The 20,159-nt window shown below is 41.7% G+C and overlaps 1 protein-coding gene across 1 annotated transcript in view; it reads right to left on the bottom strand.

Moving 5' to 3' along the window:
• Positions 1-20,159, bottom strand: part of kirrel3b (kirre like nephrin family adhesion molecule 3b) — a 541,192-nt gene that overhangs the window by 47,214 nt on the left and 473,819 nt on the right. The window contains exons 7-9 of the mRNA XM_060924114.1: positions 17,604-17,752; positions 17,221-17,348; positions 15,677-15,803 (exon numbers count right to left, since the gene is read on the bottom strand). Of these exons, the coding sequence (XP_060780097.1) occupies positions 15,677-15,803; positions 17,221-17,348; positions 17,604-17,752 (404 nt within the window). The remainder of the gene's footprint in view (positions 1-15,676; positions 15,804-17,220; positions 17,349-17,603; positions 17,753-20,159) is intronic.

Below are 20,159 nucleotides of genomic sequence, written 5' to 3'. Positions count from 1 at the left end.
CAATACGGTATATCTGAAAGCATGTACTTCGCTATTCTTCAAATTAAGCGATTCTATATTGAGAAGGCACTTTTCATCAGCAATAGGTATCTAAACCTGAACGAAATACAGAGGAGTCAGGTAAAAGAGTTCTAAACAAAGGCATTTTTAAAAGTAAATGATGTTACTACTGCATTAAACAAACCCATAGAAGGAAGTAGTTCTTCCACTGCATGAGATTTTTTTTTTCTTGAGGTGAGCGCAGTAAAAGTATAAAATAAAAAGCCCTCTGAAGAGTTTTAATAATTTAGCAGTTTATATTTGGTAGAAGGTGAGGTCTGTGTTTATTAGAAAATATTGCAGGAAGGTAGGGACAGAAATAACTGTAGGAGTGGGTCAAATTCCTGTGGTCGGAGCATCTGCGGGAGCAGGAAGACGTGGGATGAAAAAAAAAAGCAAGCTCTCGTCGAAAGGAGAAACTTCAAAAATAAAAAAAAGGTTATATAACAGCGAGAAACAGTGAGGCCTTTTTCAGAAATCTGTATGTCTCATAAGTCTGCTCTCATCCTCTCCTGTAGCTTACACGCACACACACACACACACTGATGGCATATGTTAGTTGTGCTAAATAGAAAACTAAACCATATGTCCGTCAAACAGAGTTTGACGGACATATGGTTCAGGTTTCCATTTAAGTATAAACTTAATGCACGTATCTCTCTCTCTCTCACACACACACACACACAAAACATCTGTGATTTTGCATACAATTACATTTTGTTTCTGCCAAAATGAGGTATTGTATTTTCCCATTCGCACAGGTATAACTCAAGATTGAATGCCTTGCTTGCAGAACATCTGATCTGAAGCATCATAACGAACCCTCAAGACAAAGAAAAAAAAAAAGACACCAAACCTCAAATCACACTCCATCCACGCATAATGCAAGACAATTCAAAAGAATAAACATCCACAAACACCAACCGCTCTCCATGAGCAAGGACCATGGGACAAAAGTAATATGTATCCATTAGCACGGTTTCTGCTAACTGCCTCCCCTGCTAGCGCTGGTCTATAATTAAATTACAGCGGGCTCGGGGGAACACTCGGAATCTCTCAGCTGTTTTCTAGGCTGCCAAGGGAGCTTTTCATACTCGTAACGTGCGACTGAGAACGCAGCGATATTGACAAATAGTCAAAACGTGTAGTTTAATTGTTAGCATAAAAGAACTCGTTCAGATGCAGTGCTGGAAATGCTTGATAGAACAGAAAGAACTCTTGGGATTTCTGTCTTTTATTCCTCCAGCTCTGATCACTATGTCTTCCCCCTTTTATCGCTCTGAGCCAAGCTCCATGACATAAAACACCAGGGATGCGGAGATGGTCTGGAGGAAGCTTTTATCTTTGTATCTACATTGGAATGTAATCATGCAGAACGGAAGAGAAAATTCCGGATCAACAGCCGTAAATCTGGGCTCATCAGTCAGTAGTTATTTTTGGGATACAGAGAAGGAGGAGTGGCGTTCATGTAAGAAATAAAACACTTGAGGATGATCTGTTGTTGGAAAATAATCAATTACAGGACAGTGTGATTATTTAGCCTTAAATTACAATAATGGCATTTAGTAGATGCTTGTAACCAGAGTGAGGTACAATGTACCCAGAGCAGCCTGGGGAGCAGGTATCTTGTTCAAGGGCACTTCAGCCATTCCTGCTGGTCCAGGGAATCAAACCATCAACCTTCTGGTCTCAAAGCTGCTTCTCTAACCATTAGGTCATGGCTTCTCCAATAAGCTTGTTTTCCAATAAATGGAAAGTTGCTTGTTTTCCAATAAATGCATATCCTGAAGTGTTTTATCCCCCGACACGACAGCAATTTGTCACTAACAAAACAATCACTGTATACTTTTTTGTTTGATCAATTTATAGTTACATAATAGTTCATGATGAATTCATTTTCTTTTTGTCTGTATGGTGAAGTTCTCTCAAAGGAGATATTTCTTTCCCATTGCTGGAAGGAGTCTTCTCATTATCACGGCAAGATGCAACTGTTTTATCATTAACCCTTTGATGCAAAACATGGGTCAAAAGTGACCCGGCTGAGTTTTTATCTTCTATATCTTTGCAATAAATTAATTCCACCATTCAGTATTCAAGGTATTCCTCAATTAACTTGTTTTTGATCTTCATACATCCTTATTTTATTTTTTCCGTTCTTACTTTTTGAATAAAAACCCTTTTTGTATCACTACCCTTCTAATGCACAACATGGGTCAAAAACAACCTGCATTCATCTCATCTCATTATCTCTAGCCGCTTTATCCTTCTACAGGGTCGCAGGCAAGCTGGAGCCTATCCCAGCTGACTACGGGCGAAAGGCGGGGTACACCCTGGACAAGTCGCCAGGTCATCACAGGGCTGACACATAGACACAGACAACCATTCACACTCACATTCACACCTACGGTCAATTTAGAGTCACCAGTTAACCTAACCTGCATGTCTTTGGACTGTGGGGGAAACCGGAGCACCTGGAGGAAACCCACACGGACACGGGGAGAACATGCAAACTCTGCACAGAAAGGCCCTCGCCGGCCACGGGGCTCGAACCCGGACCTTCTTGCTGTGAGGCGACAGCGCTAACCACTACACCACCGTGCCGCCCACCTGCAGTCATTTTCCAGGTTATTTCATGTATGACTGAGTGTTTCTATGATATACTTTTGAAATAAATTCATTTTGTCATTTACTTTTCCAAATATGCAGTAAATATCTTGTTTTTGCTTAGCACAAATCATCATTTTTATTTTTCCTTTCTTAAGTTATGAACAAGCACAGCTTTTGTAATTCTACATCAAGTTTACACACATGGGTCAGAACCGACCCGCATGCATTTACTCCAGCGTTTGGTGGGAACTGTGAATTGTGCTTGTGTCAGACATTTCACAGCTCAGCACGGCGCCCTTTGCCCATCTAATACATGCAAGTAATGTTTTTCAATTGTTCTAACATTACCTTTGAAAAAAATTGATTATGTTTAGGTTACCTTGAGAGTGAGTAGATTACTTGTCAGAAAGTTACAAGTAATTACTATTAGCTACCGAGCTGTTGACATATTCTACTTTAGTTAGCTAATTTTATTGTAGTTGGCTTAGCTAACTACATAGTTAATAAATAAATAACTGGCCCCATTCACTGCTAAAGTAACTTGAAACAAATTATTATTATAGTATTAAGACATTTAATTTTAAATCACACTTGGATAACCCACGTGTAGTAATATAAAAAGTATTTTTGTTCATAAAGTAGGAAAGAAAAAATTAAATTAATGATTTGTGGTAATTAAAAACAAGATATTTAAAGAATACGTGGAATATTCAATCATAAAATAAATTGATTTCAAAAGATAGAGCAAAGAAAAACTCAGTCAGCATGAAATAACCTGGAAAATGAATGCGGGTCATTTTTGACCCATGTTGTGCATTAGAAGGGGTGTGCATATGTTTTGCATCAAAGGGTTAACTTCATGAGAGAGAAACAAAGATAAGCTGGTGAAGGAAGGATTATTTATATGTAGCTCAGTGGCAAACTGTTACTATTAGAGCTGGGACTTCAGCTCAGCCAAACCTTAGCCAGACACCAAAAAAGCAACAAAGGATTTTGTAAAGGGATTAGCGGCAGGCTGCCAGGTCACTCCATGTGTAGCTGTCAATGCTGATTTTAAAAGTAACTAAGTAAATGAAACAGGGTAATTAATAATTAAGTCTGAATGAAAAATCGCTGCAAGTGTGCAGCGTGGAAGAAGAGTCTGGAGAGAGAAATCTTAGGCTACGTTTACACTAGACCGTATCTGTCTCGTTTTCTTCGCGGACGCACTGTCCGTTTACATTAACCCCCCTGAAAAAGCGGGGAAACGGGAATCCGCCAGCGTCCACGTATTCAATCTAGATCGTGTCAGCTCCGGTGCTGTGTAAACATTGAGAATACGCGAATACGCTGTGCTGAGCTCTAGCTGGCGTCTCATTGGACAACGTCACTGTGACATCCACCTTCCTGATTCGCTGGCATTGGTCATGTGACGCGACTGCTGAAAAACGGCGCAGACTTCCGCCTTGTATCACCTTTCATTAAAGAGTATAAAAGTATGAAAATACTGCAAATACTGATGCAAATACTGCCCATTGTGTAGTTATGATTGTCTTTAGGCTTGCCATCCTTCCACTTGCAAGTACTAAGTGATGTGCGCTGGGATCTCACACACAGCGGCTCAGTCCCGAATCGTGGCTTGTTCACTTCACTCGCGCGCTGTGTGAGCTGCGCAGGGCCGGAGTGCGCACCCTCCAGAGGGCACTCGCTGTTCAGGGCGGAGTGATTTGGAGCGCAGGATGCCTGCGGAGCCGAGCGTATCCGCGTATTGGTGTTGCTGTGTGCACGGCTAACGGTTTTAGTGTCAACGCGAATCGTTTTAAGAACGTTAATCTGATGATCCGCTGATTCGACGTAATGTAAACGTAGCCTTAGTTTCTCAGTCGTTAGCCTGTGCTACTTGCTCTCGATAGCACTGGCTTGACTGCTTTATTAGCATTCGTTAACACTACTGAAGAACAACTCACAATTAAGCTAGTGCTGGCCTTCGAGGAGGCCGAGGGCGATAAATTTTTGGTCCCTCCCACTATAAATCAAAATCTGATTGGTTAATTCATCAGTCACTTCCTACAAAAGCATACACTGCCATGGCCTTCTGTCCCGACAATGAAGTCTCATGGCATCGCTCCTGTGGAGGGCGGCCCATGTGGACAGTTGGGGGTCGCGCCTGGAGGACGCTCTGGACTCTTGCAGTGGTGCTTTTGTGGCTGGGGACTGCAGTTGACTTGCTGACTTTAGGACTACGGTTGTCGTGAATGGTTTTGCGCTCGGGTTTCCATCGGTGGGGGGTTTATAGCATCAACGAAGCTGACTTTATGTTAGGACTGTTAATGTTATAGTCATGTTGTCTGTTGTTGCTCAAATGAGGATGGGTTCCCTTTTGAGTCTGGTTCCTCTCGAGGTTTCTTCCTCATGTCGTCTGAGGGAGTTTTTACTTGCCACCATCGCCACAGGCTTGCTCATTGGGGATAGATTAGGGATAAAATTAGCTCATATTTTAAGTCGTTCAAATTCTGTAAAGCTGCTTTGCGACAATGTTTATTGTTAAAAGCGCTATACAAATAAACTTGACTTGATTTGAAGTCCGAACCAATGAGTGAGCCGGCTCTAAACTCTTCTCAGCCTAGAGACACCAAACAAACAAACAAAGAAATCTCATTGGATAACTCGATTTTAATGTTTTCAGGACAGTACCCCTTTCATTTCTGAAACAAATTTCTTAGAAAATGAGGCCAAATTAGAATTAAAAGAGAATAATTAAAATGAAATTATGAAATAATGAAAGAAATTAAATATAACATTTCACATGCTGACATGTTTGGGCCTTCTCTAGAAGGCCCTGATGGTTCCCCTCTGACCTTGCTGCTGTAACATAAGCGTTACAATAACAGGAAGAATGTGGTTGGTAGAAGAGAGCAACTGGACTTGCTTGAAAAGTCTTGAAGACGTTTCGCCTCTCGTCCGAAAGGCATCATCAGTTCTGTCTGTCTCTGTTCAGTGATGGTTGTTCCAGGCTGACAAAATTGAACGATCCTCTCTGGCTAAGATGTCAGTATCTTCACAGATATGTTTCTACACACTTTGGGATGAGTTCCCTTCGACTAGTGCGGGAGTATGAGAGGACTTCCAGAAAACTGGCAGACATCTTAGCCAGAGAGGATCGTTCAATTTTGTCAGCCTGGAACGACCATCACTGAACAGAGACAGACAGAACTGATGATGCCTTTCGGACGAGAGGCGAAACGTCTTCAAGACTTTTCAAGCAAGTCCAGTTGCTCTCTTCTACCAACCACAGATTACTATGTACCTGGACGACTGAGTATCTTCACAGATATGTTTCTACACACTTTGGGATGAGTTCCCTTCGACTAGTGCGGGAGTATGAGAGGACTTCCAGAAAACTGGCAGACATCTTAGCCAGAGAGGATCGTTCAATTTTGTCAGCCTGGAACGACCATCACTGAACAGAGACAGACAGAACTGATGATGCCTTTCGGACGAGAGGCGAAACGTCTTCAAGACTTTTCAAGCAAGTCCAGTTGCTCTCTTCTACCAACCACAGATTACTATGTACCTGGACGACTGAGTATCTTCACAAACAGGAAGAATGAACTTGTCTCATAGATGCTCCACAGCATAAAAAAGCATGACGTTGTGTCATAAGCATGGGTGTGATACAAGAGGAATAAACCACTTCAGGACATATGAACTGTTCTAGAAAAAAATAACATAATAGTTCATTCTTTTTCTAGAACTGCACACCTTATTGTGATAATTTTTTTATACCTGAGAATGTCGCAAAATTTTTGATGTGAAATGTGTCAGCTTGTTTGAGGTATCTGAGGTCATATTACAGCCTTTATGTGACTCTTGATGTATGTTATGTAAGGCAGCCTGAAGAGTTTCATAACACAAACTCACTTGGAGAAATTTCTGTCATTTCATAAATTTATACAATGTAAAATAGGGTGCATCAGTTGCCCTCACTTTCATAAAATCTGATGCATTTTTGTTTGGGTGTTCCTTTTCACCAATAAGGGATTTTTTTGATCATATTCAAAAGTCTATTGGGGTGGCATGGTGGTGTAGTGGTTAGCGCTGTCGCCTCACAGCAAGAAGGTCCTGGGTTCGAGCCTCGGGGCCGGCGAGGGCCTTTCTGTGCGGAGTTTGCATGTTCTCCCCGTGTCCGCGTGGGTTTCCTCCGGGTGCTCTGGTTTCCCCCACAGTCCAAAGACATGCAGGTTAGGTTAACTGGTGACTCTAAATTGACCGTAGGTGTGAATGTGAATGGTTGTCTGTGTCTATGTGTCGGCCCTGTGATGACCTGGCGACTTGTCCAGGGTGTACCCCACCTTTCGCCCGTAGTCAGCTGGGATAGGCTCCAGCTTGCCTGCAACCCTGTAGAACAGGATAAAGCGGCTACAGATAATGAGATGAGATGAATGAAAAGTCTATTGGTGGCACCATGAGGTTCATTTTTTGCCAAAAAACGCTTATGTTATGTTTTCACGTAAGGTTTGAATCACAATGTTGGACTCCATTTATTGATTTCTTGTGACCCAGAGATCATGTTAAGAACCTTTGCAAGGGATTGAGAAGCATTAATGTGATTCATAATGCATTTGTATTGTTTAAAAGTAGTTGAACAATGATTCAATGAACAGCTAAAACTCAAACTGTGCTTGATAATATATTTAGAATATGTACTAAAAATGTGTATCTAAGATATTTGGTATACTCTATAAGGTGCCATAATGTTTCATGAAAAGTGATCAAAATTTTGTCATAAAAGTCATAAAATAGCAGCTTTTTCCATAACTTTGAGCTCCTGGTGCCACCATTAAACTTTTGAATTTTGTCAAAATATTTCACCCAGTGTGTTTTCTTACCAAAAGGAACATAAAAACAAAAATGCATCATGATCGGAGGAACTTTTCATTTTTAGGGGGCAACTGATGCACCCAAATGTAAAAGCATTGGTATATGGTATATGGTAGCTGATTTCTGCTTATACAATTGTCCTGGCCTTATGAGCATTACCCTTACAGATAACGTGGAACGGAAGTGTAAATACCACAGCGTGACATGGGATGTCGGTCTTATTCATCAGAACTTGATCAGCTTGTGAGAAGTGCATGTAGCAGAACAAGCATGGGGTCAGATCCCAATGTTGACCTGTAGTCCGTCTGGAAGGAGTGTTCAATCTTTGCTGAAATTCCATCCTGGGGTGAGACTATCAATTTTTATGCCTCTGTGTGCAGCTGCCATGGTGTTGCAAAAGGCAAGCTATTGTTTATTCCAGGGTAAAATCAAAGGCAGGAAAAATTCCTGCACTTTCCTGAAAGATTTTTCTTGAAAGGAAAGAATGCAGATGACTAGAGAACAGTATAATCAACCACACGAGCTTCAGTCTATTTTGAATTGATTTTGTCTGTAAATAAAACATTTGTACATGTTTTATCCAACCTGTGAAAGATACTTTCTCCAGTCCTTATGCCCAGATCAGACGGCAGGCCGCAACTAGTTTTCAACTACTTGCGTCCACCTGCGATAACAAAATCGCAGGTAGACACAAGACTGGTCTTGCGTCGACGCACGACGACGCAGATAATGGCAGAGTGTTGCAGAGGGTCTTAAGTAAAGGCAGGTTGATGCAAGTGGATCATGATCTGTTCGCATTTCAGCTGCAATTTGCTTCCAATTGGTGCAAATAGCAGGTTGACGCATGTAGAGGAGGCAGTCGTGCAACGCTTGAGCGACCAATCACAGGTTGAAGCAGGTAGTGGCAGCTAGACGCAGGCTGACGCAGGGGAAGACAAGTCTTGAGAGGTGGCTGTGATGCATCGCAGGTAGACGCGGACTGCACCTGCAAATAGTTTACAAGAACCTGCGAGCAGTCTTATATTTTTTAAAGGTTTTCTGTGCACTGCGTCAACCTGCATCTAGCTGCGTCTGCTTACGACTGGTTGATTCAGCTTAAAAACTCTGTGTCTTGCAATACGTCTGACCACAACAAAGGATTTGACGCAAAACGCCTGCGTCCACCTGCGATCAGTCGCCACCCGACCTCAGTCCGTAGTACACTCCAGCACAAGTCCTTATTGCGTTCTGCTTTTCACTGTTGTGATAGAAGAGGAATAATCCACTTCAGGATGTGCTGCTATTAGAAAACATTTGCTTGAGATATTTCGGAGTAAATATTCATCTCGCAAACGTGGCAGGACTTATAGGAGGTAAGAATACACTTGTGAGCTTTGCACATCTCTCATGTCAAAATCTGAACGTATTCTGCTTCCAAAGCTGCACATATGCACTGCATTCAAAATGAGCGATGTCCAACACATTTCCCTGAACGGCCTGCTGTGAAAGAGTGGGTATGAATTATTGACGAGATACAAACGGATGCTGTTTTTGCGCCATGTCAAAGACAGGTTAAAATGAAACAGTCACGTAATGAAAATAGTTAAAGAGAGAAATAAAGGTGTGTGTGTTTTTTTTTTAATCTGAGCCTTGTAGAGATCCTATTTTGCTCTTTATTTGTCACATTGGAAAGCAATAATATATAATCTATAATCATATTTATATTCTAATGGATGTAGTGTGTTGAAAGTAATACACTATAAGAGAAAAAAAATCAGCTCAAAATAACTAACTTGATTGCAATAATCTGTCTTTCCTCATGGCTTCATGCTGCTCGAATGTGAAAAGGTACCATTTTAATCTCTATCTCGCTTCTCGGTTCGAAGCAGTTCTGTACCACGCACTTATTTACTCATTCTAATACTGTTACTGGCGACATCATCAATAATTTACTTCGACCAAACTACATTAGCAGTGGATTCATTCCCTTTATAGTGCAAACAAACAGATAGGCTGAAATCCTGTGTTATAATCAGCCCGAGACACAATGCTGGGCGATGGAGGCTGCAGAGTGTTTGGGGCCTACAAAGCGCTCTTCGAGTGAAAATGTCTCTGTGGTTAATGTTTGCCACTTGAATATCAAGCAGGCGTAATGAAGTCATTTATCGGCGAGAAGCTGGGCCTCCCACTATCCTGCAACCTTCATTAGTCTGCCTCGGCCCAAGCACCATCGCCTCCTGCCAACCCCACAGAATTTAATCTGCTTCACCTTTTTATTGTTTCATCTTTTTTTTTGGAGGAAGGGGGATTTATTTATACATTTATTTCACATTATTATTATTATTACTGTTACTGGGCGGCACGGTGGTGTAGTGGTTAGCGCTGTCGCCTCACAGCAAGAAGGTCCGGGTTCAAGCCCCGTGGCCGGCAAGGGCCTTTCTGTGTGGAGTTTGCATGTTCTCCCCGTGTCCATGTGGGTTTCCTCCGGGTGCTCCGGTTTCCCCCACAGTCCAAAGACATGCAGGTTAGGTTAACTGGTGACTCTAAATTGACCGTAGGTGTGAATGTGAGTGTGAATGGTTGTCTGTGTCTATGTGTCAGCCCTGTGATGACCTGGCGACTTGTCCAGGGTGTACCCTGCCTTTCGCCCGTAGTCAGCTGGGATAGGCTCCAGCTTGCCTGCGACCCTGTAGAACAGGATAAAGCAGCTAGAGATAATGAGATGAGATGAATGAGATTACTGTTACTGTCAAGTTGACTTTTTTATAAGTAAAAAAAGAAATCTGAAATACGAACACAAAACATAACACATAAAAGTGCCTCCTGTCAGTCCTGCACGCTGTGGCACATGTACCTGAAGGCGCGCCTTGGGCTGCGCGCACACCGAGTGGACTCTAGCATGCACGCCGTGAACAAGGTGCACCTGAACTCGATTAGAGAACTATCTCATCTCATTATCTCTAGCTGCTTTATACTGTTCTACAGGGTCGCAGACAAGCTGGAGCCTATCCCAGCTGACTACGGGCAAAAGGCAGGGTACACCCTGGACAAGTCGCCAGGTCATCACAGGGCCGACACATAGACACAGACAACCATTCACACTCACACCTAGTTAACCTAACCTGCATGTCTTTGGACTGTGGGGGAAACCGGAGCACCCGGAGGAAACCCACGCGGACACGGGGAGAACATGCAAACTCCTCACAGAAAGGCCCTCGCCGGCCACGGGGCTCGAACCCGGACCTTCTTGCTGTGAGGCGACAGCGCTAACCACTACACCACCATGCCGCCCATTAGCGAACTATGTGTTTGGCTATTTAAGGACTGCGCCGATGCAGTTGCATCGTGAAGTATTACGCTACGTTAAAGGGCTGATGACACGAACATGACTCTATGCAATTTCTTAAATAAACTATACAACATGGCAAACATGTTAGATTTCTGTTATAATTACGTGAAAAGAAGCTGTTGTTACGCAAATATCCAACTTTTAATTGCACAGCGCAAGAAAACTGGGTCCGTGGCTCGCGGCCATGTTATGACGTCAGCGGGAGAACACGCTACGGTTCACTGGCTGTTCTACTCATAGACATCCTATGGTTCTACTCAATGGAAATGGCGCATGAAAACGTCGGTGAACTCTCTAGTGCTAGCTCTTCCTCTTCTGGGAGTCTAGAATTGTGTTGATCTCTTCCGAATAGAATCTACGATAGCCTACCCTCTTTACCCTTTGCCTCTCGTTGCTAGGCGGCAGTTACATGAAAGCCGGAAGCTTTCACAAGCAAATACATGACTGATGTTGGTGAGGGCTCCCACTTGTCACGAGTGCGCCTGACTTGCTTCACCCACTTCGCATGCAGCTCGGGATCTCTGGGAAACTTGAATAAACTTACCCCATCCTTGTGGGTTTTGGAGCAAAAGCCTGGCAACACAACGCGAAGGCATAATAACATATATAAAATAATGTATAATAATAATACTAATAATGACAAACTGAACACCTGTCGCATCAACAATAAACTGGTAAGTTAGGAGGAAGGTTCTTTCGCTGACGTCATATAGCTCCTCCTCCTCCTTTATCTCCTGGGTGCTGCAGCCCTGTCAAATTTGCCCAAATAGCCGCGTTTTTTATCATAACTTGTAAAACAGGCGCCTTCGTGAATTAATATATGGATCATCGGAAATTACTTTTTATGTTATAAAACATCGCCAAAGATGTCAAAAACGTGTCATCAGCACTTTAATTACGCATTACCGAACCTTTCTACCCTTGTTCTTGTTTTCCTGGTTTCTCGATTCTTGTTCCTGTTTCTAGTTCTTGTTCTCGCCTAGCCTCTGACATACTGTTTGCACCTCGACCGACCATTTGCCTGTTTTCATGTTTCTGATCTAGCCTGCCAATTTGGACTGTTTGTCTTTGTGTGTATCTGGATTTCTATATGCACTTTATTAAACTGAACACTTCTACACATAGATCCGCCTCCCTCGTGTACCTGCCACTTCCTCAAGGCCAACTTGTATAATAGCGTCAAAGTCCATGACTAATCTGACTCAAAGTCTCATCTCATCTCATTATCTCTAGCCGCTTTATCCTTCTACAGGATCGCAGGCAAGCTGGAGCCTATCCCAGCTGACTACGGGCGAAAGGCGGGGTACACCCTGGACAAGTCGCCAGGTCATCACAGGGCTGACACATAGACACAGACAACCATTCACACTCACATTCACACCTACGGTCAATTTAGAGTCACCAGTTAACCTAACCTGCATGTCTTTGGACTGTGGGGGAAACCGGAGCACCCGGAGGAAACCCACGCGGACACGGGGAGAACATGCAAACTCCACACAGAAAGGCCCTCACCGGCCACGGGGCTCGAACCCGGACCTTCTTGCTGTGAGGTGACAGCGCTAACCACTACACCACCGTGCCGCCCCCCGACTCAGAGTATTAAAAGAAATGATAATTGTGCGTGTGAGGAGTAATACACTGCACATGTTACTATTTCCATGAACATACGCTGCAAAAATTAATATCAATTATTCTATCCACATTCACTGGATGTGAGCAACCGTGTGCTTTGACGGGCTACTCTACTACAAGGCTATCAGCTCAAACACCATGAGTAGAGAAAAACAAAATGGTGGAGCGCAACAAGTCAGATATATCACTTTGTTATCAAGTATTTAAAAGAAACATATATAGCTAAAATAATATCATTTTTTAGCACCTCGAGGTTGGTTTGCCAACCACCAAAAAAAAAAAACTAAAGAAGAAGAAAATGGTGGAGCGTGTTGCTGAACCAAGTCAAATCAAGTTAAGTCAAGTTCATTTGTATAACTCTTTTAACAACAAACATTGTCGCAAAGCAGCTTTACAGAAAATTGAGTTTGAGCTAATTTTATCCCTAATTTATCCCCAATGAGCAAGCCTGTGGTGACGGTGGCAAGGAAAAACTCCCTCAGACGACATGACAAAGAAACCTTGAGAGGCACCAGACTCAAAAGGGAACCCATCCTCATCTGGGTGATAACAGACAACGTGATTATAAATAACTCGCTTTATAACAGTGTCCTATAGAGTCACAAAGTATAACTGTGAAACCAGGAAAATCATTTTAGTTTTAACATGAAGTTTGTTTTGTTGAAGTTATAAACTGTTCACTGATGAAAACTTGAGTGCAAAACTGTTCATGACAACTGCAGTCCTAAAGTTAGCAAGTCAACTGTAGTCCTCAGCCACAAAAGAATTACTGTAAGTGTCCAGAGACATCTTCCAAGTGTGAGTTTTGAGTGACTATATGGGGCCATCCTCCACAGGAACGATGTGATGAGACTCCAGCCAGACGTAGGGCATCAGGATGGATCAGGTGGGTCAACAAGCCAAGGATGAAATAAAAACTCTACTTGAAAACAAAACTCAAAAAATATACAAAAAAAGCAACAAAATATGGAATGAAAGTATTTGATGGTAAGGACATATCTTTTTTTATCTTTCAAGAATTATTATTATCGCATTTTTCACAAATTGCCACTGTCATTTCGCCGGTTTGTTTACATTCTAAGCTGAAATGATTTTCTCGGATGTTTTGTATAAAGTTTTTATTGCTCGAATTTGCAAAAAATAAAAATAAAAATGCTCTGTTTCTCAAAATCCAGTGAACGTGGATAAAATAAAACAGTTATTCCACTCAATCTCATCGTACATGGCTTCTAGCCAACTTGGCGCTACATGCCTCATCGGTTATCATCTCATGTACAGTTAAGCCTGAAAGTCTGCACACCCCTTTCACCTTCTCCACATTTTATTACGTTACAGACTTACAGTATTCTACAATAGACTGAGTTCATTTTTTGTCACAAAATTCTACACAAAATAGCCCATAATGACAAAGTGAAAGCAGGTTTTTAGACATTGGTGCTAATTTATTAAAAATCAAAATGTAAAATATCATATGTACACAAGTGTGCACACCCTTTGATATGACACCCAAAAGTGAGCTGAGGTGCATTTTGTTTCCACTGATACTGCTTGAGATGTTGCTACAACTTAATTGGAGTCCACCTGTGGTAAATTCAATTGATTGGACATGATAGGGGATTACCAACACCTGCCTATATAAGGTCCCACAGTTGAAAGTGCATGTCAGAGCAAACTCCAAGCCATTGGGTCAAACGAATTATCTGCAGACCTCAGAAACAGGATTGTGTCAAGGCATAGATCTGGAGAAGGGTACAGAAAAATTGCTGCAGCTTTACAGGTCCCAAAGAACACAGTGGCCACCATAATTCATAAATGGAAGAAGTTTGGAACCACCAAGAATCTTCCTAGACCTGGCCACCCAGTCAAACTGAGCAATCGGGGAAGACGGGCCTTGGCCAGGGAGGTGAGCAGGAACCCGAGGGTCACTCTGACAGAGCTCCAGCGTATCCTTGTGGAGATGGGAGAACCTTTCAGAAGATCAACCATCCAGGCAGCACTTCTCAAATCAGGCCTTTATGGTAGAGTGGCCAGACGGAAGCCACCCCTTAGTAAAAGGCACATGGCAGCCCACTTGGAGTTTGCCAAAAGGCACCTAGGAGGCACTAGAACAAAGGAGTGGCTTCGGAGAAAGTTTGTGAATGTCCTTGAGTGGCCCAGCCAGAGCCTAGACCTGAATCCAATTGAACATCTGTGGAAGGAGCTGAAAATGGCTGTGTACCGATGCTCCCCATCCAAGCTGACAGAGCTTGCAAGGATATGCCAAGAGGAATGGGCAAAAATATCCAGAAACAAGTGTGCCAGGCTCATAGCTTCTTTCCCAAGACACCTTAAAGCTGTAATTGCTGCCAAAGGTGCATCAACCAAGTATTAGGCTAAGGGTGTGTGCAGATATGTAACCCCTAAATAACCTATTTTTGTCAGTAAAATAAAATTGCATGTTTTCTAAAAACCTGTTTTCACTTCGTAATTATTGGTGATTGTGTGTAGATGTTTGAGGCAAAAAATGAACTTAATCTATTGTAGAATAAGTCTGTAACGTAATAAAATGTGGAGAAGGTGAAAAGGATGTGCAGAGTTTCCGGCTTTACTGCACGACTCGATTTCTTGGAATAACTGTTAATTATAAAATGATGCAAATTCTATGCAAGGCAACACAAAGCAAGGGTTTCTCAAATCCCTCGACAATATTTTTATATTCTCTGTTCTATTATACTGTGTGATGTATTCCAATAAGATGTGTCAAGTGTTACTGTATTTTTTTTTCTTAAATTAAATCAGTTCTATTATATTGAGTTAAATCAGAGTATTTGATCAAAATTGAGGTTCAGGAAACTGCCAGTGGTTTACTGGTCCAAGATTTCTTTATAACACTGAATCCTGATTCATCTAAGCAAAGTATCAGACTGCATAGGTGTGGTTTAGTTCCCAAAGAACTGTTTTCTCTCTCTTGCCAGTGTGACTAATCCAGCATTAATACCTGATCATTAACTGATTTCCAGCTTGAGAACAGGGCAATAATCAAGGTCAGTGGAGGTGCGTTTCTGTAATTAGGAACTCAAGTGTGAAAGTACTGCTTATTACAACAATAACAAGTTGCTTTAATCCTTGCCCTCATGTGTGTCATGGATTTAAAGAAAGAAAGATAGATAGATAGATAGATAGATAGATAGATAGATAGATAGATAGATAGATAGATAGATAGATAGATACCATTCACTGTAAGCATAACCTCCTTCTCTCCAGCTCCGACTCGAGGCACCACAGCGCGGCACACGTATTTTCCAGCATCCTCCTGCCTCACTGATTTTAACGTCAGGATGTTCTCATTGCTCAGCACCTGAGGTTAAAAAGCCAAAGGTTATCAAAGTCAAAGGTAATCACTTTTCAGCAAAAGACAAGGGTCATGATCATTGTAAATCAAATAGCACTGCTGGGCATCTTAGCTTCAAATGCCTCTCCTTTTGAATTATTAAAATCAAATTTAGGGAAGAAGCAGTGAAGTGTCGGATTGTGTTCGATAGTGAGGTGACAGGCACCAAAACTTAAACCAGATCCCCTCGAGATGACAGAACAGGGACACAGCGATCTGTGCATTCACTTCTGGAATAATAGAAATGAGGTGGGCATGCTGAAAAAGCTCTGACGGTTTGCTGATCTGAGAACACATGCCAGAATGGAAACATGAACGCACACCTACGTATTCTAAGATTGGATCTAAATTGTTCAGCCGGTACGTCATGGACCTGTTTCATGTCATATTTACGGTTAAAATAGTAAAGGTAATTTATTTGAGTATATTATGGATATTGAAATATAGTGTTCGTAAAATGTTTCTCAGGAGAAATATAAGGAATAATTCTACAGCAAATGGAATCTTGTTCATAAGACTGAGTAACTGAAGATATAGAGTAATTAAAGATAGATAAAATATACTGCAACATTTTTGTCATTAATTTCTTCTTTGAGAATAAATGAAGCTAGTTGCTTGCATATTAAAGATTTTAAATATATGAAAAATGTATATTAAAAAAAAAATCCATTCCAGATCAAAATATAGATGCTATTGCTTGTGAGAGGGCAATGTGTCACCATAAAAAGCAAAAACAAAAAACGTTCATCGCATTGTTTTATACGTAACTGCAGTAGAAACTAGAAGGGCACTCGGTAGAGTGCAGACGTCCCCGTATAAATAGGGGACTACATAGGTGGCAAAATGTATTTTTTTTTTCTGCCATGGAAGTGCACTTGTATACTGAGGAGGAAGCAATTTGCATTACAGCTGTGAATGAGGATTCAAAATGGCGGCTCGGCTCGGTTTTCCCTTTCGGGCGCTCTCGTTTTCTGTTAGAATTTGGTAAAGAAAAAAATAAATATATTATTTACCAGCTTAAGGTCAGTCCATATGGTGAAATACCGTGACCTCGGCCTTGAATACTGACCTCGGCCCAGAGGGCCTCGCTCAGTACTTTCAACACCTCGGTCACAGTATTTCAGGATACGGACCTCCCAGCTGGTAAATAACATTATATATATAAAGTGTTATGAATAAATATCATGAATGAATGTCATGTTTACAATTCATAAGTCTTAATAATGATAGCTATCACATGTAATGCATTTTCATAAATAATCATTTTGACTTATAAATGCATTATAACATGATATCGTGAAAGTGTACCAAGGTTTCTTTATAGATTGAGAGAATTTCAGATCAAAACTGGCTTCTGATTTCATCATCAGTATAAAGAACTTACCACTCCTGATCCCCTCTTCATCCACACGATCGTGAGCGATGGGTTTCCCGTCCATGCACAATTAAACACAGCATCTGATCCCAGGTCCACCTGCAGGGACTGGGGCTCTGCAGCCATACGAGGACCAACTGCAGAAAACAAACATTCACTCAGCGGGATTGATATCACATGGATCTAGAACGTGCAATTTCATTCTCTTTGGCTGTGGCAAATGTGGGCTATGTTGATTATTTCCAGGAAGCCGGTGTTATAAAGACGTGTAATGATTTTTAAAAAAAAACAGATGAGACATGGTTCAGTTTAATTGCAATGCAGAAATGGAAAGTCGGTAATTGAAAATGAATTTTTCAGAAAGCATGAACAGGCAGGAAAAGGAAACTCACAGTAGACGTCCACATTGCGGCTGATATTTGTACTCCCAAGAGGGTTGGTGACCTCACATGAAACGGCGTCTGTGTAGAAGGAGTGGTCCACTACAACTTCATAGGTGTCTCCAGACACTTCTTTGATCACATGACCTCCTTTGGCCCATCTGTAGAAAGTGATAGTATCAATACAATGGGTTTGTTCATAATCTGAGTATTATATTTAAATAATATTGTTTGGCGTTGAGTGGTATTTCAGATGTATTCCATTCAGCTAGCATGATATTGAATGAATCAAAGACCATGAAAAAAAGCCAGCCAATATTATTATTATTTCTTTTGGGTGTTCAACACGTCTTTCTTTTTCAAAAGTCTCTCAAAATCTTCCGTATTTAACGAAGCAAACCTGGCAGCCATGTTTGTTTAAAATTTGTCACAGTCGCTAGCACGGAACTCGCTAGCACGGAAGTTTTCCGTCTCTGACGTGTGACATCATGGTGTCTTGATAACCATGCAATATCGTAAACCATATTCAACACTCATTCTCCATTGGGCAGAGTGACGAAATCCATGTAGGATAAGTGATACGCTAACAATATTGGATGCTATCAAACTGAATGAATGAAACCCGCTAGAAGAGAATAGAACACGTTTTTATTCCATCAAAAAAGTGTCCTGTATGCATAATAATATATCATATTAGGTTATAGCAGCAAGTAGATCCAATGTGCAGCTGAAGATAAGATCACAGCTTCTGAGCTGAAAGAGTAAAAATTAAAATAAATAAATAAATAAATAAATAAAGCAAGTCCAACAACTTTACTCGACCTCTCAGTTGAATGGATTTGAATGAACACTTATTATAAGCTATCCACCCTGCCATGAAAATCACAATGCAATTTTGCATGTCGCTATGCTCATGGCAGGAGAAGTGCTATGCTGATCTAAATACCTCCCTCGTGGAGAAAAAACAAAGCAGGATGTCTGGCTGTCTAATGCAGCCTGGTTCCTGAAACACAACGACAAGTATGTGTGCTTACACGCGAGTGGTTTCAGAGTCTCTGAGACAATATTTGGTATGGAAATCATTGAAGTGACTGATCCCTGTTGGCCTCAGCATGCTTTCAGTGCATTGGTAAAACACTGGCAGCATACACTCCCATTACACTGCTGTGGAAAACAAATCTCAGAGTGACAAATACGTAGACCCCTCCGAACATTAGTAAATGGTACCAACCATCCCCAGCACAAAGGAGGCAGCCATTAATGAATCGATGTGTCTCTGCATGAGAAGCGTTTCATTTGTGTTGGAAGGTAGCATCCTGTGGCACCATGCATCGCCTTCCTTTCCGCTTCTGTAACGATTCTTAGAATGTCACTAGGGCTTCTGGCGTCTGAGGTGTGATTCATTTGTACAAGGCAAAGGTAATAAAAGATTGAACATCTCTGCATGGAACATAAATAAATCTCAGAAAATTGGTACATTCTTTCACAGTGACCTCGTAACAGAGAAAAGGGCACTGAATTACACTTTGGAAATAAATAAATGAATAAATAAATAAATAAATAAATACATTTTTAAAAATAGATAGGTTCCTGAGTTCTTCAAACTGAAGATGCAGAAATCACGAATTAGCATTGCTTATGTTCATTAAGTCTACAGCTCTGAGTCGAATAAGAATAATTTAAAACACAATGGAGATTAATTATAATTGCTTGGAATAGCATTATAGCTTGTGTGAGTGTAGCTCAGAACTCTGTCAGCTCAATGTGCCTAGGAACACCTGTGTTTCCAAAAATATTCAAACCAGGGCAGATGGGAGCTTACATAGCCTCAGTTCCAGACATACTGTAATTGCTCCTGGAAAAGAGGCTGAGCTGCAGCCTGAAACTTTCTCTTTATGAGTGATTAGACCAACACTCACCTGCTATGTACCTACCTGAGAGAATCCTAATCCCCCACACACCCCTCCAGCAAACAACACTCTATACCCTTCTTTGTCTCATCTCATCTCATTATCTCTAGCCGCTTTATCCTTCTACAGGGTCGCAGGCAAGCTGCAGCCTATCCCAGCTGACTACGGGCGAAAGGCGGGGTACACCCTGGACAAGTCGCCAGGTCATCACAGGGCTGACACATAGACACAGACAACCATTCACACTCACATTCACACCTACGGTCAATTTAGAGTCACCAGTTAACCTAACCTGCATGTCTTTGGACTGTGGGGGAAACCGGAGCACCCAGAGGAAACCCACGCAGACACGGGGAGAACATGCAAACTCCGCACAGAAAGGCCCTCGCTGGCCACGGGGCTCGAACCCGGACCTTCTTGCTGTGAGGCGACAGCGCTAACCACTACACCACCGTGCCGCCCACCATTCTTTGTAATCAAATCAAAAGATAGGCATTGTGATCATTTCATGTGACTCTAAATAGCCTTGCTTTGCAACGGGTGCTTCAGATGCTTATCGAGCATCAGAGATTCTTTCAAGTTGCTTCCATGTCTTGTGTTATTAACTAAAAAATGAAACCATATTCATGGTGCAGAGTATACAGCTGCACTGCCAGAT

Source organism: Neoarius graeffei, chromosome 6 (genome assembly GCF_027579695.1).
Source record: "Neoarius graeffei isolate fNeoGra1 chromosome 6, fNeoGra1.pri, whole genome shotgun sequence".
Classification (NCBI taxonomy): domain Eukaryota; kingdom Metazoa; phylum Chordata; class Actinopteri; order Siluriformes; family Ariidae; genus Neoarius; species Neoarius graeffei.
The sequence above is the reverse complement of the archived record's forward strand: the minus strand, read 5'-3'. Positions and strand labels throughout refer to the sequence as shown.